We start from the raw sequence: 11,965 nt of genomic DNA, 5'->3' as shown, positions 1-11,965 counted from the left end.
CTGGTTATTGCGCATGTCAAAAGAGTCTGATCGGATATTGCCACCTGTTGACATACGTCTGTCTTCCGGCGGCACGCGCATGCTTTCCTGTATGGTTCAGTTCCATGAGCTTCTATTTTGAGCTGGTCTTATCGACCATTGTCAAAAGCTTGTCTCGCGCCATCGACATCATCATTCAAGAGGGGCTTTGCAGAGATAAGCCTCAATCGTCTTATCAGATTCATCATTTGGGTTTGGGTGCTGTTTTCCGACCAGACTACTTGGTTTCTGCGTCAGCAGACTAGGCTGTCGACTCGAATGGCCGTGCCTTAATCGATCGCGAAGGTGTTCCTGGCGGGCAACACAGATCTGCATGCTACTCAGTAGGAGATTCAGCACCATGATGTCATGAGACGCGCGCAAAGAAAGGTACGCTCTTGAAGCGAGCCTCTCATCTGTGTTTTCCGCCCACTCAGGGGACGATGGATGATTCATGGAGCAAAGGGTCGAAGATCAGGTGCCGGCCCAGCTCTCATCCCCAAGCACACAAAAACCTATTCTCCTCACCCGATTCATAGCAGCATACAACGTTTCATGAATCCGATCAACCTATCCTTCTGTTGATCAGCTCTTCCAGCAAAGCAAGGGATACCGCTCTTTTCGGGCGATGATGTGCAACAACCACTGGAGATGGCAGCATTCTTCATCTTCCATACCAGAGATATTCCACAAGAGGCAAGATAGACACCTGAAAACCTCGGCCCCTTCGTCGCATTGCGCAAGCGCTACACCTCCCTTGCAATTGGGAGGATCCCAAAAATCAGGAATCATGTCGTCTGAGGTCTGAACGTTTGGTTATGAAGCTTCCCTCCTGGGCGGCTTTCTCCAACTTTGGTAACGGGCACATTCCAGCCCTGTGGAGTAGGTTGTTCTGCGTGTTCGGTGCGGAGAATTTTGGATGCAGAATGTCGTCGGCGGTGTTTTTTCTTCTTTCCTTTGCTCTGGGAAGCAAGCTTTTGACAAGAGCTTTGGATGCTATTTAATTCTCCGCGCCGCTGTTTTTCTTTCCGGGAGTTTCATGATGTACTGTACATCGGACAGGGATTCCGTGATAGTTTGTGCTGTGTTTCGCCAGAATGGATTCAATGCAGGAGAAGGAGGTCAAGCATATTGGGGGCAGAGTGGATGATGCACAACATGAAGATACTGATCGCCAAAGCCAAGAGTCGACCGTGAAGCAAGATATGACCATTGAGCATGGACATCCAGCCCCCGATGGCGGATATGGCTGGGTGGTCGTGGCTTGTGTGTTCTGGCTGCAAGTCAATACGTGGGGTATCAATGGGGTAAGTCCATGGATAATGTCATGAGTCTTCTATGCTGCAGTCAGAAAACTAACCCTCGTTTTAGAGCTATGGGATCTTTCTGTCCCACTATATGACCAACAATGTATTTCCGGGGACCAGTGCCTTCGCCTACTCCATGGTGGGCGGCTTATCGATTGGCTGCGCATACCTGATGGCCCCATTTACCGTCTACTTGATCCGCACGCACGGCACTCATGCCACCCTGATTGGGGGCATCATCATCCAGAGCGGAGGCTTGATTGCGGCCTCCTTCGCCACAAAGATCTGGCAGCTCTTCCTAGCACAGGGTGTCTGTTTCGGCACCGGCATGGGCGTCATCTATATGACGTACCTGGGCATCCCGGCACAGTGGTTTGAGCGCAAACGCAGCATCGCAAACGCGATCCCCGCCGCCGGAGCGGGGACGGGCGGGATCATCTACTCGCTGGCGATCCAGTCGATGATCGAGAACATCGGGCTGGGGTGGACGTACCGCACGCTGGCGCTGGTGTCGCTCACGGCGAACCTGGTGAGCGCGGCGTTCCTGCGCGACCGCCACAAGGCGACGGCGAGCCGGCACACGGCGTTCCAGCTCCCCTTGCTCCGGCGGGCGGAGTTCGTGCTGCTGCTGGGGTGGGCGATCTTCAGCACGCTCGGGTTCGTCGCGGTCAACTTCAGCCTGCCGAACTTCGCCGTCTCGATCGGGCTGTCGTCGCACCAGAGCAGTGTGGTCGGCGCGCTGCATAACCTGGGCCAGGGGGTCGGGCGGCCGCTGATTGGGCTGCTGAGCGATCGCTGGGGCCGGCTGAACGTCGCGTCCGTGCTGTCATTGGTGTGCGCGGGTTTCTGCTTCGCGATCTGGATCCCCGCCCAGGATATGGCGGTCGTCTCGGCCTTCGCAACGATCGGGGGCATGGTGTCGGGTACCTTTTTCGCCACGGTGGCCCCCGTGATCGTCGAGGTGATTGGGCTGCAAGACCTGCCGGGCGCGCTGAGCATCCTCTGGCTCGTTCTGATCTCGCCCGGGGCGTTTGGCGAGGCGATCGCGCAGGCGCTGCGGCGGCCGGCATGGGGCACGGCGGCCTACCAGCCGGTGCAGGTCTTCTCGGGGATCCTCTACATCGCGGCGGCGCTGTGTTTGTGGTTTGTGCGAGGGTGGAAGGTCCAACAGAAGCTGCAAGAGGAAAGTGAACAGGCGAGTCGAGACAAAAATCTCACCGATGTGGTGGTATGTGCCAAAGAGGGAGAGGCAGAAGAAGTGGTGAGGAAGTCGGTGTGGAGGGATCCCGTTGGGCTGGGAAGGGAAATGGTGCGTTGGTATCGTGTGTGAGGTGAGAACAGGAAAGTGAAAATACAAAAAATGATGAATGAGAAAAAACAGAGACAAAGAAAGGAAAGGAGGGAGACGGGGAAACAGAAATGATACAAATTAGGGCACAAAGTGTTGTTTTGGTGGTGTTGGACCAAAAGATTGGGCATACTTGAGTGAGTGGAATAATATTAGTACAGACAAACCCATTTCGATAGATCAATTGAAAGGGGAAGGGAGGAATGGACATGGAATATAATATAGCTCAGTAAATATGGATGGCAATTTTCTTTTCTGTCACTGTCACTTGTCACACCTTAATTTAATTTTCCAAATCTTATTTTTTTTTTATTTCTTGAATTTCTGCTCTGAATTTTAAGACTGGTGCATTGGAAGAAGTGAGATCCATCAGATCGGCCTAAAATTAGCTGAATCCTTCGTTGATGTTAATGGGAAGAAAAGGGAAGGGTGAATCTTTCCTTGACCGCCAGATTGTGAAAAGCAACAACTGGTGGTTTCTTACTTTTTTGTGATGCACACCGAAAGAACTGAGACGAAGAGGAGGTGAGAGGGAAAAGTTTATCAACACTGGCAATGCCAGGTTGGTTCCTTGTGGTTTTGAATTTGTTTTTTACTTTCACATCTACATCTACACTACATTTACCTTTACTTTTACATTAGAGTCTTGAAAACTTATTTAATGTCTTTATCTTGCACCGGTACCGAAGTATAGCCAAAAACAACACTACCCGCAAGCTACTACTACTACTACTACTACTACTACTACTACTACTACTACTACTACTACTACTACTACTACTACTACTACTACTACTACTACTATTACTGCTACATCATCAATAACCACAACAATGCTCCCGCAACAACAACTGCCAATCCCATACATTGTGCCTCCCCATCTGGAGGAATACAACATTCCGCTGTCCGCGTTCGCGGCCGCCCGTCCTCAGTTCCACAACATCGTCGGCGGTGCGTTCATCTTCTCGACCACCGTGCCGGACGCCGTGACTTCGATTACTACATCTGCTTCTGCTCCTACAACTAGCTCAAAAAGAGCAGCGCAGGGGACGACAGCATTCATGACGACAGCATCCACACCTCCGCCTCCGCCTGTATCAGCATCCTCCTCCCCCTCCCCCTCCCCCTCATCACCCACCCCAGCAACAGCAGCAACAGCAGCAGCAACACAATCCCCACAGACCCCGACTTCCTCCTCCTCCTCATCCACTACATCATCCACAACCTCCACCCCCGCAACAACCCCCGGCACGACCCCGGCCGACCACCAGCCCCACCCCCCTCTCTCACCCGATGAGGTCCCCGAACCCGAGCCCAAAACCCTCCTCCTCCAACGCAGCATCACAGACTCCTACCCCGGCCACTGGGAGAACCCGGGCGGGCTGATCGACCCCGTCCGCGACGCCACCGTGCTGGCGGGCGTGGCGCGCGAGGTCCGCGAGGAGACGGGGTTCCACGTGTCGCGGTTCGTGGATCTGGTCTGCGTCGACGAGTGGACCAAGATGAAGCGCGGTGTGCTGCTGCAGGAGACCAAGGTGACGTTTCTGGTGGAGGTGCGGGAGGCCGTCGCGGCGGGCTGGGAGGCAACCGTGAAACTGGCGGAGGGGGAGCATCAGGCTTTTGTGTGGGTCGGGGAAGGAGAGGTGCGTGGGGTGGTGAGGGACAAGGGGAGGAAGAGGAAGGCGAGTGGCGGGGCTGGCAGGTTGGGGGTGGGGTTTATTAATGAGCAAGGGGGGAATGTGCTTAGAGGGTTTGAGTTGGTGAGGGGGTTGAGGGGGTGTTGAGTTTCTGGATACTGGGAATGGGAATGGGGTTGTGGTGATGGAATTTGATGGTGGACTTGATGGATTCGGGTGTATGGTAGATTGAAAAGTACTATTTGCGGGTGCATTTTTCGTTATAGATTGGTTGATGTATGGTATGGTATGTGCATTGTAGGTATTTGGGATCTGGTTATGGTACAGGTTTCATCATCATGGGAGTTCGTCTGAGATTCTATAGCTTGCTTTCCGGCACTGAGTTGGGGGCTTCTTGGGGTAGTAGACATCCTGAGAAAAATTGACCGATCTGGCGATAGTCGTCCAGGCTGAGCACTGTCGAAACATCTGGATCTATGTCAATGCCAGTTCTCATGAACGGTAAAGGTCAGGAAACTCACATTGATCAGGGCGGACGATGATGATTGCTCCCCGCTCAGGACTGATCCCCAGATGCTCATAAACATGTCCATGGCCCTTGTTGTAGCTTTCGTCGTCGAAGAATATCTTATGAACGTCTTTCCCGTTGTTAGCAAGTATATATCAAAGGAGTCAGGGGACTCACCTCTTGTCTGGTTCTTGCCGGTAACAGGGTAGAAGCATGAGGGAATCTCTTCCAGTTCAACACTGTGTCGCTGGCCGTATCCAACCAATATCGGCTCGATCAAGGTGTCTACGTCGCCTCCTATTAGACGGAAAGTCTGCAGGGGACTGTCGCTCGAGCTAAGATAACTTCCTAGCTGTATGGTGTGAATCTGATGTCCAGTTCGGTGAGGAGAAACATCACTTACAGCATCCAATCTGGTCTTGTTCTGGGCAATACTGAGATCACCGACAAAGGCAATGACCCTCCACCTGCCGTCAGACTTCAAAGTCGCAGCGAGTTGCAACGGCTTGGAATCGCAGAAGCGCACCACCTGTGCGCTGGGCAGCCTCATTCCCACGACGACATTCGTCGAAAGCTCCTTCGACACCCCGGTGTCGGAAGTGATAGGCGATTCGTCATACTTGGCCGTAAGACCAGCCGTATACTTCCCAGACTTGATGAACCCCTCCTGGAACTCCTGGGGCGATGCGTCCCCCTTGGATGAGAAGAGCTTCGCAAAGTATCGATCGAAGTTGATCAGATCAATCGCTACCTTCTGCCGCTCCAGCACGTACGTCTCCAGCAGAGACGGAGGGGCCAGCCCCTTCAGAACCGACGCCAACTTCCAGCCCATATTGTACCCATCCTGGAGACTGACATTCATTCCCTGCCCGGCTTTGGGAGAATGAGTATGGCAGGCATCTCCCGCAAGGAAGACGCGGTAATCCTTGTGGAAGCAGTCCGCATGACGCTGGCCGATCGCATAGGCCGACCACCACACCGTCTCGACGAACTCGATCCGATACTGACTCAAGATCTTCTTCGCTGCCTGCTGCAGATCCTCCAGCCTGACATCCTTGGCCTTGGTTCCCGCCGGAAGCTCGATGTAGAACCGCGTCAGGTTGTCGCTGTCCCCTTCTCTCGGGATAATCAACAAGTTACCTGCTTTCGAGCGAATCGTCGACTTCTTCCGAATATCGGGATAATCCGTGCGGGGAACCATATCCATCACGCCCCAAACAGCGTCCGTACTATCCCCGACCATGTTATAGCCCAACACCTTCCGCACGGTACTATGCGCACCATCGCATGCCTATGATTCATTTCAAAATCAGCCCCCATCCCACGCACCTCACCAATGTGTCCCCCCAAGAAAAAATACATACCATAACATACTTCGCCTCGAACCTCTCCACCCCGCTCCCGGCCTTCTCCGCCGTCACCGTCACCGGATACGCCTCGGGATCCTTGGCCTTGGTACTATCCACCTCCACCCCTTGCACGGTATATCCGTAATCGATCTCCTGGCCGTTGAACCGCCGCATCGCCTCGATCAACAACAGGTTGATCCGCGCCTGGTTCAGGATGACGTGCGGCTGATGCGACAGGCCCGGCTGCGTGTCCGCCGTCCTGCCCGTGCGGCGAATCCGCCCGGACCCATCCTCGTCCGCCCAGAACACCACCTCCAGCACGTGGTACGATTCGCGCAGCAGCTCGTCGCCCATCCCGAAGCTCTCGAAGATCTCCACCGTCCGGCACTGCACCCCGTCCGCCTGGCCCATGGTCATCAGGCCCTCGCGCCGCTCCAGCACCTTGCACCGCAGCCCGTAGCGCGCTAGCCAGGTCGCTGCGCACAGGCCGGCGGAGCCGCTGCCACAGATGAGGACGTCGACTTGTTGGGTCATTTTGTGATTGGGGAATGTGTCAGAGTATTAGTTAGTGTGGTGGGAGGAGGAGGAGAGAGGGGGGTTCATGGTTGAGCGAGCCCATTGTTCGTGTTGATATATGCCTCGTGACCGGAATGCGTCCCGATGAGAGTAGATAGTGCTTGAGAGTGGGTGGTGTCGGAGTGTGAAGAAGGTGCAGTGCAGTGCCAGGTGCTGTACCCCGGAATCCGTTCCGGGGCTCGGTTGAGGAGCCGGGGCCCTCGGTCGCGCTGTGCTCCAATCAGGTGGACCCCGCTGTCGCCTCCGCAATTTTGCGGGTTCCGGACTCTTCTCGATAAATTGCAGAAAGATCTATGATGAGGAAGGGAAAGTGTCAGTGCTACGGTCTGTGCACTCTTAGGAATAATGACGCGATATGTCATCGCCCATGCCATGGTCTATGGACGAATCTGTATAGTCGCCAACGATTATCCAATTCATCCCTCCCCAAAGACTATCAAGTATCCTAGAAACAAAAAAGCTTTATAGAATTGGTAAGAATGACTTCATTAGGATCCTCGGTCGTTATGTATGCAGTCCATCACTTCGCCCATACCCGAATTGAGCGTGAGCACCATCCTGTATTCACTCCCCAACGCCAGCGCCGGTGCGGTTAAAACCCTGGAGATATCCACGGAGATCGAGCAAGCCCCATAAAACAAATAGCAACGTCATAAGTTTACAGAAAGTATTCGCTGCGGCCCGGCCGCGATGTCGGAACATGTCGTTGATCGTCGCTCACTGCACTGAAGAGCTTGAACGTCGGCTTGAGGTCGTCGTTGATCTCGCAAACCGAGGCGAGGTTGCCGCAGCGGTAGCAGTAGTTGGGCGCACTCCATACCGTGACCACGTTCTGGTTGGTGAAGTGGTACTTGTAGCCCTCGTTCACCAACTGGTGCGCTCGCGCTATCAAGGTCAGGTCGTTGACGTGGCAGAATTCGTCGGCAACTTTGTCGCCGAAGAGCCAGCCTAGTCCGACGGTCAGCACGGTGTTTGGTAAGGTTAGAGCAGAGGGCGCTTGCTTACCGGCTCCTCGTGGACTGACAGCCCAAGTTTCAACGTCATCCGGGTCCGACCACACCAGGTCACAAAAGGCACCCTCGTGGGGGATCTCTTGCGCTCGGGCGACAACACGAACTTGATCAAGCGTCCGGATCTCCGGACTCAGTCCTCCGTGTACACACAGCACCCTGCCGTCAATGATAGCGCCTAGCGTCATGAAGTCGAAGACTTGGCAGCAAGCCTTCCACACAGAGGCGTTGCCATACTTTTGGAAGCATTCCTCGTAGAAGCCGTATACTTGGGTGATCTGGCGGGACTCGTGATTACCACGCACCAGCGTAACTCGGTCGGGGTATCTAAACAGGGGGAAAGCTGTTAGAATCTGAAAGACCGTCGATACTGACAGACACATGACACTCACTTAGCCTTGAGGCAGAGTAGGAGCGTCAGGGTCTCCAAGCTGAAATAACCCCGGTCGACGTAGTCGCCGAGGAAAACGAAATTGCGGTTCAGAGTCACTTCATTCGACCCTGCGCTCGAAGATCGACCCCGTTGATTGCTGACCGAGGCTGTGTCGTCGCCGCCTTCCCCGCCTCCTGAATTTCTGAGCTTCTTCCGTAGCTTGGGATCACTGATGGTGGATGGGGGCTCAATATCTTCGGATGTGATGACTGAGGGAGATGTCTTGGGCGGTTCGACTTCGGATTCATTAGGCATTCCGCCGGAGACCCTGAATAGTTCGAGCAGATCATAGAATTGGCCGTGGATATCTCCACAGATTGTGACCGGGGTTGAGACGGGCTGGATGTTCGATTCTAGGCACGGGCAGTTGCGTCAATCTCTGCCTCCAGGAACGCGGCCGATCTCGGACGAAGGCCTACCTTCCATCATGAACTCCTTCACAATCTCGCAAAGTTGTTTCATGTGTGCCTCGGAGAGGTACTTGCAGTCCTTAGCTGCTTCAAGCCACTCGTCGGGGCCTGCATTGCGCTTCAACTTGGCCGGTCCCGGCTGAGGGACCTTACTGTCAACCATGATGCTGCTAAGCCACGCTGCGGGATAGAGGGTCGCGATAGAGATAGGGCACTAGGTGAGAGGAGGAAGACAAAAGGATAAATGAGAGGCAGCTGTGAGGAAGTATAATGAGCGAACAACGAGGAGGTCTAAAGGAAAGTGGCTCGCATACACCGGGACACACCAAGTATGCTGAGCTGGATGCGCATTAGCGGGTTCTTCCCCGCAGGGTGAATAAGATGTGATTGATGTTGGGCATGGCCGCCGGTCACGTGCACTCGCTGTCGGGATCTCGCCATCCGATGGTTATCAGCTTAACATTTCCACACGACAACAACACCGCTCATTTCTGGAGCTGAAACTCAAGGGTGTGGTGATTCCGAGACTCCACATCCCTCAACATATCACCGGCATACGCATTGTATCCTCAATTAATACACCTTGTCCCACACAAGAACTACTCTTTCGGTCGCACTCTTGGCCAGGGCGGGGGTCGCTCAGACCGAAAGAGCCTGTATATCCACCATGACGCAGACCCCGAACGGCAAGTCTGCAGGAGGCGTCCTGCAAATCCCGGTGGCTGCGACTCAAAAGAATGCTTCTGCGACAACTAAAAAAGCTCCCAAGCCTCCAGCGCCGCGACTGAAGCTCATCATCAGACGGCTTCCGCCAGGGTTGACCAAAGCCGAATTCGAGACTGCTCTCGGCCCCGAATGGAAGACCGGAGCTGGAAAGGTCGATTGGTTCCTCTACAAGCCGGGGAAAGTGTCCAAGGAGTAAGGTTCTTTTTGCTGTGGGCTCATCCTTTCGCTAACTTGACGGTTGCAAACAGTCCAGCCAAACCTTCTCGGCCCTCGCGAGCCTACATCCACGTCGTTTCGAACGATTATACTCTGCCGCTTTCCACTCAGGTTCGCCAAACGTCCTTCCAGGATGCGCGCAACACTTTCAATGACCCTGTGCTGCTGGGACCACCCTCGTTGGAGTTTGCGCCGTTCGCCAAGATCCCCGGCAGTCGTTCGCGCAAGGATGCTCGCCAGGGAACTATTGATCAGGATCCCGATTTCATCGCCTTCCTCGAGAGTCTTACCCAGCCCATAACGAAGCCAGCTGCAATTGACTCGGCCGCCGATGCGGAGGACAAGAAAGATTCGGTGACAATTACGCCCTTGGTTCAATACATCAAGGATAAGAAGGCCAACAAAGCTAAGGAGTCCAGCAAGTCTTCCCGCCACAAGTCAGACAAGGATTTGAAGTCGGAGAAGGTCCACGCAAAGAAGCTGCTCCAACGGCCCGATAAAGACTCTGCTCAGCCGGCCGCTGCAGAGAAGTCGGATAGGAGGAGCAGGTCCGACAGAGCTACCAAGGAAGCTGTGAAGGTGGCGAACAAGCAGGCCGCTAGTGTCGCATCCAAGCAGGCTGCAAAGTCGTCCGCCTCTAAGGACACTCCCAAGGACGCACCCCAGCCATCAACCGAACGGAAGAGGGAACGTGGTAATATCTCTGCTGCTGCCAAGATTCTCCAGCGCGATCTTGGATTAGCTCCATCCGGCGGCCGTCGACGCGGCGGAAAGGGTGCCTCTGTGGATTCCGACGCCGCGAAGAACGAACAAGTCAACGCCGCAACCCCCGAACCGCCAAAGAAGGAGGCTTCCAGCAGGTCGTCGAAGGGTGCCAATTCTTCGCAGCACTCCAGGGGTCGGGATCGTGGCCACGCTCAGCAACAACCCAACGAACCATCGGAAGCGGGCACACCTCCCGTCAGCACAACCCCGAAACCTTCCAAGCCCGCCAAAGGAAAACAAGCAGCGGCCGGCCCGGCAGCCACCGCCACCCAAGCCTTCCTGAAGCACGCCAACCCGTCCCAAGGTGTCACTGAGCCTTTGCTGGAAACTGCATTCGCTCCTTTTGGTAAAGTCCTGAAGGTTGAAATCGACAAGAAGAAGGGCTTCGGCTATGTCGATTTCGCTGAGCCAGACGGACTCCAGAAAGCCATTGCTGCAAGCCCCGTCACAGTCGCCCAGAGTCAGGTGGTTGTGTTGGAGAGAAAGGCAAACCCCGGCGGCGAGAAGGGTCGCGGCAAAGGTCGTGCGGGTGAATCGCAGCAGTCTACTGCGGGAGGCAACGCCAATAACACCCGGGGCGAGAAGGCCACCGAGGGCAGATCCGGAGGAAACTCATCCCGAGGACCGCGTGGTGGTCGAGGTTCCAAGGGCAAAGGCGGCTCGAAGGGTAACGGCGGCGGCAATGCGAATACCAACGCCGGAAACACCTCTGAGAACAAGGGAAATGCGGATGGCAAGTAAGAGGCGAAGGGAGTGCTGTACTCGATTGCAAAGATCATCTAGAGCGATAGAGTCTTGATGTTGGGTAACGCGCATGAGTCTCCCAGATCACGCATGCAGCGGAACCACGCATGGACGACTCGCTTTCTGGGCGGGACATTGAACCTGTTCACATGCACAGAGCATCTGGCGCTAAGTATCTATCATACCTGATCCATCAGGCTGGGATTCCGGAGCCCCCTCAGCATGCACCACACACACATACGGCATCAGTCTTTGCCGGCCTTGGGACGTGAAAAGTTGCTGTCTACAGCCATGATATCCGCCAACCAGAGGCTATCTATCTACTCGGTAAGCTGCAGTGGTTACCATGGACACAACCTCTCCTGGCGAAGCTTGTTCTATACGAGCAAACTGCTTTGGCTCAGGGGGAAACGATCCGATGTGACATCAACACACTGCAGCGTTCTTATTTGCTACATAACATATCTATGAATAATGAAAGAGAATATCGAGTACGCAGACCAAGCTACATGCAACCTTCACAATCCTTCGTAGTCAGTAAGCATCGGAAGCGTATGAGCAGTCGTAGTCTTCGTGCGGTTCACAACAGGAACGCTCTTGCAGGCTGCGAGATGCTCGGCATCTGAACAATCGAAGTTTTATTTTAAAGTATTTTCTACGGCGGTCACCACCGAGCTACACAAGATTACTACGCTATAAGTGGAAAGATGCGGGTTGGATGATAATAATTTGATTCAAATTCATAACAGCAGACAAGTTTGAGCAAAAAGACCTTGAACCACTCTAATAGACACCAACATAAAGTGTAAAGAGGGGGGTAAACCACCTTTCAGACCTCCTCGACGCCCACCAAGTCAGACCGACCGAAGTCAAGACGTCACGACAAGGTAAAGATCATCACCACTCCCTGGACCAAAA

The 11,965-nt window shown here is 54.3% G+C and overlaps 4 protein-coding genes across 4 annotated transcripts; 2 read left to right on the top strand and 2 right to left on the bottom strand.

Moving 5' to 3' along the window:
• Positions 1-1,115: 1,115 nt before the first annotated feature.
• BO72DRAFT_462030 (MFS general substrate transporter) lies at positions 1,116-4,457 on the top strand (the record flags this gene model as incomplete). Its single annotated transcript, XM_040946549.1, has 5 exons — positions 1,116-1,325; positions 1,390-2,553; positions 2,759-2,810; positions 3,126-3,198; positions 3,368-4,457. The coding sequence occupies 5 exons, from the start codon at positions 1,116-1,118 to the stop codon at positions 4,455-4,457; spliced, it is 2,589 nt and encodes an 862-aa protein (XP_040797462.1).
• Positions 4,458-4,459: 2 nt separating this feature from the next.
• Positions 4,460-6,873, bottom strand: BO72DRAFT_451633 (putative phenol 2-monooxygenase). The gene is made up of 5 exons (XM_040945538.1): positions 6,183-6,873; positions 5,222-6,109; positions 4,996-5,170; positions 4,832-4,948; positions 4,460-4,778 (listed from the first exon to the last, which is right to left on the bottom strand). Exons 1-5 carry the CDS (start codon positions 6,699-6,701, stop codon positions 4,669-4,671), a joined length of 1,809 nt encoding a protein of 602 aa, XP_040797461.1. The 5' UTR covers positions 6,702-6,873; the 3' UTR covers positions 4,460-4,668.
• A 230-nt stretch (positions 6,874-7,103) lies between these two features.
• On the bottom strand, positions 7,104-8,942 carry sitA (TOR signaling pathway phosphatase SitA). The gene is made up of 4 exons (XM_040945537.1): positions 8,606-8,942; positions 8,146-8,539; positions 7,749-8,080; positions 7,104-7,691 (listed from the first exon to the last, which is right to left on the bottom strand). The coding sequence occupies exons 1-4, from the start codon at positions 8,757-8,759 to the stop codon at positions 7,402-7,404; spliced, it is 1,170 nt and encodes a 389-aa protein (XP_040797460.1). The 5' UTR covers positions 8,760-8,942; the 3' UTR covers positions 7,104-7,401.
• A 132-nt stretch (positions 8,943-9,074) lies between these two features.
• Positions 9,075-11,539, top strand: BO72DRAFT_530962 (putative nonsense-mediated mRNA decay protein Upf3). Its single transcript, XM_040950332.1, has 2 exons — positions 9,075-9,514; positions 9,571-11,539. Exons 1-2 carry the CDS (start codon positions 9,264-9,266, stop codon positions 11,042-11,044), a joined length of 1,725 nt encoding a protein of 574 aa, XP_040797459.1. The 5' UTR covers positions 9,075-9,263; the 3' UTR covers positions 11,045-11,539.
• Positions 11,540-11,965: the final 426 nt, after the last annotated feature.

Source organism: Aspergillus fijiensis (assembly GCF_003184825.1).
Source record: "Aspergillus fijiensis CBS 313.89 unplaced genomic scaffold BO72scaffold_59, whole genome shotgun sequence".
Lineage (NCBI taxonomy): Eukaryota > Fungi > Ascomycota > Eurotiomycetes > Eurotiales > Aspergillaceae > Aspergillus > Aspergillus fijiensis.
Note: the sequence above shows the minus strand (reverse complement) of the source record. Positions and strands in the feature narration are given on the sequence as shown.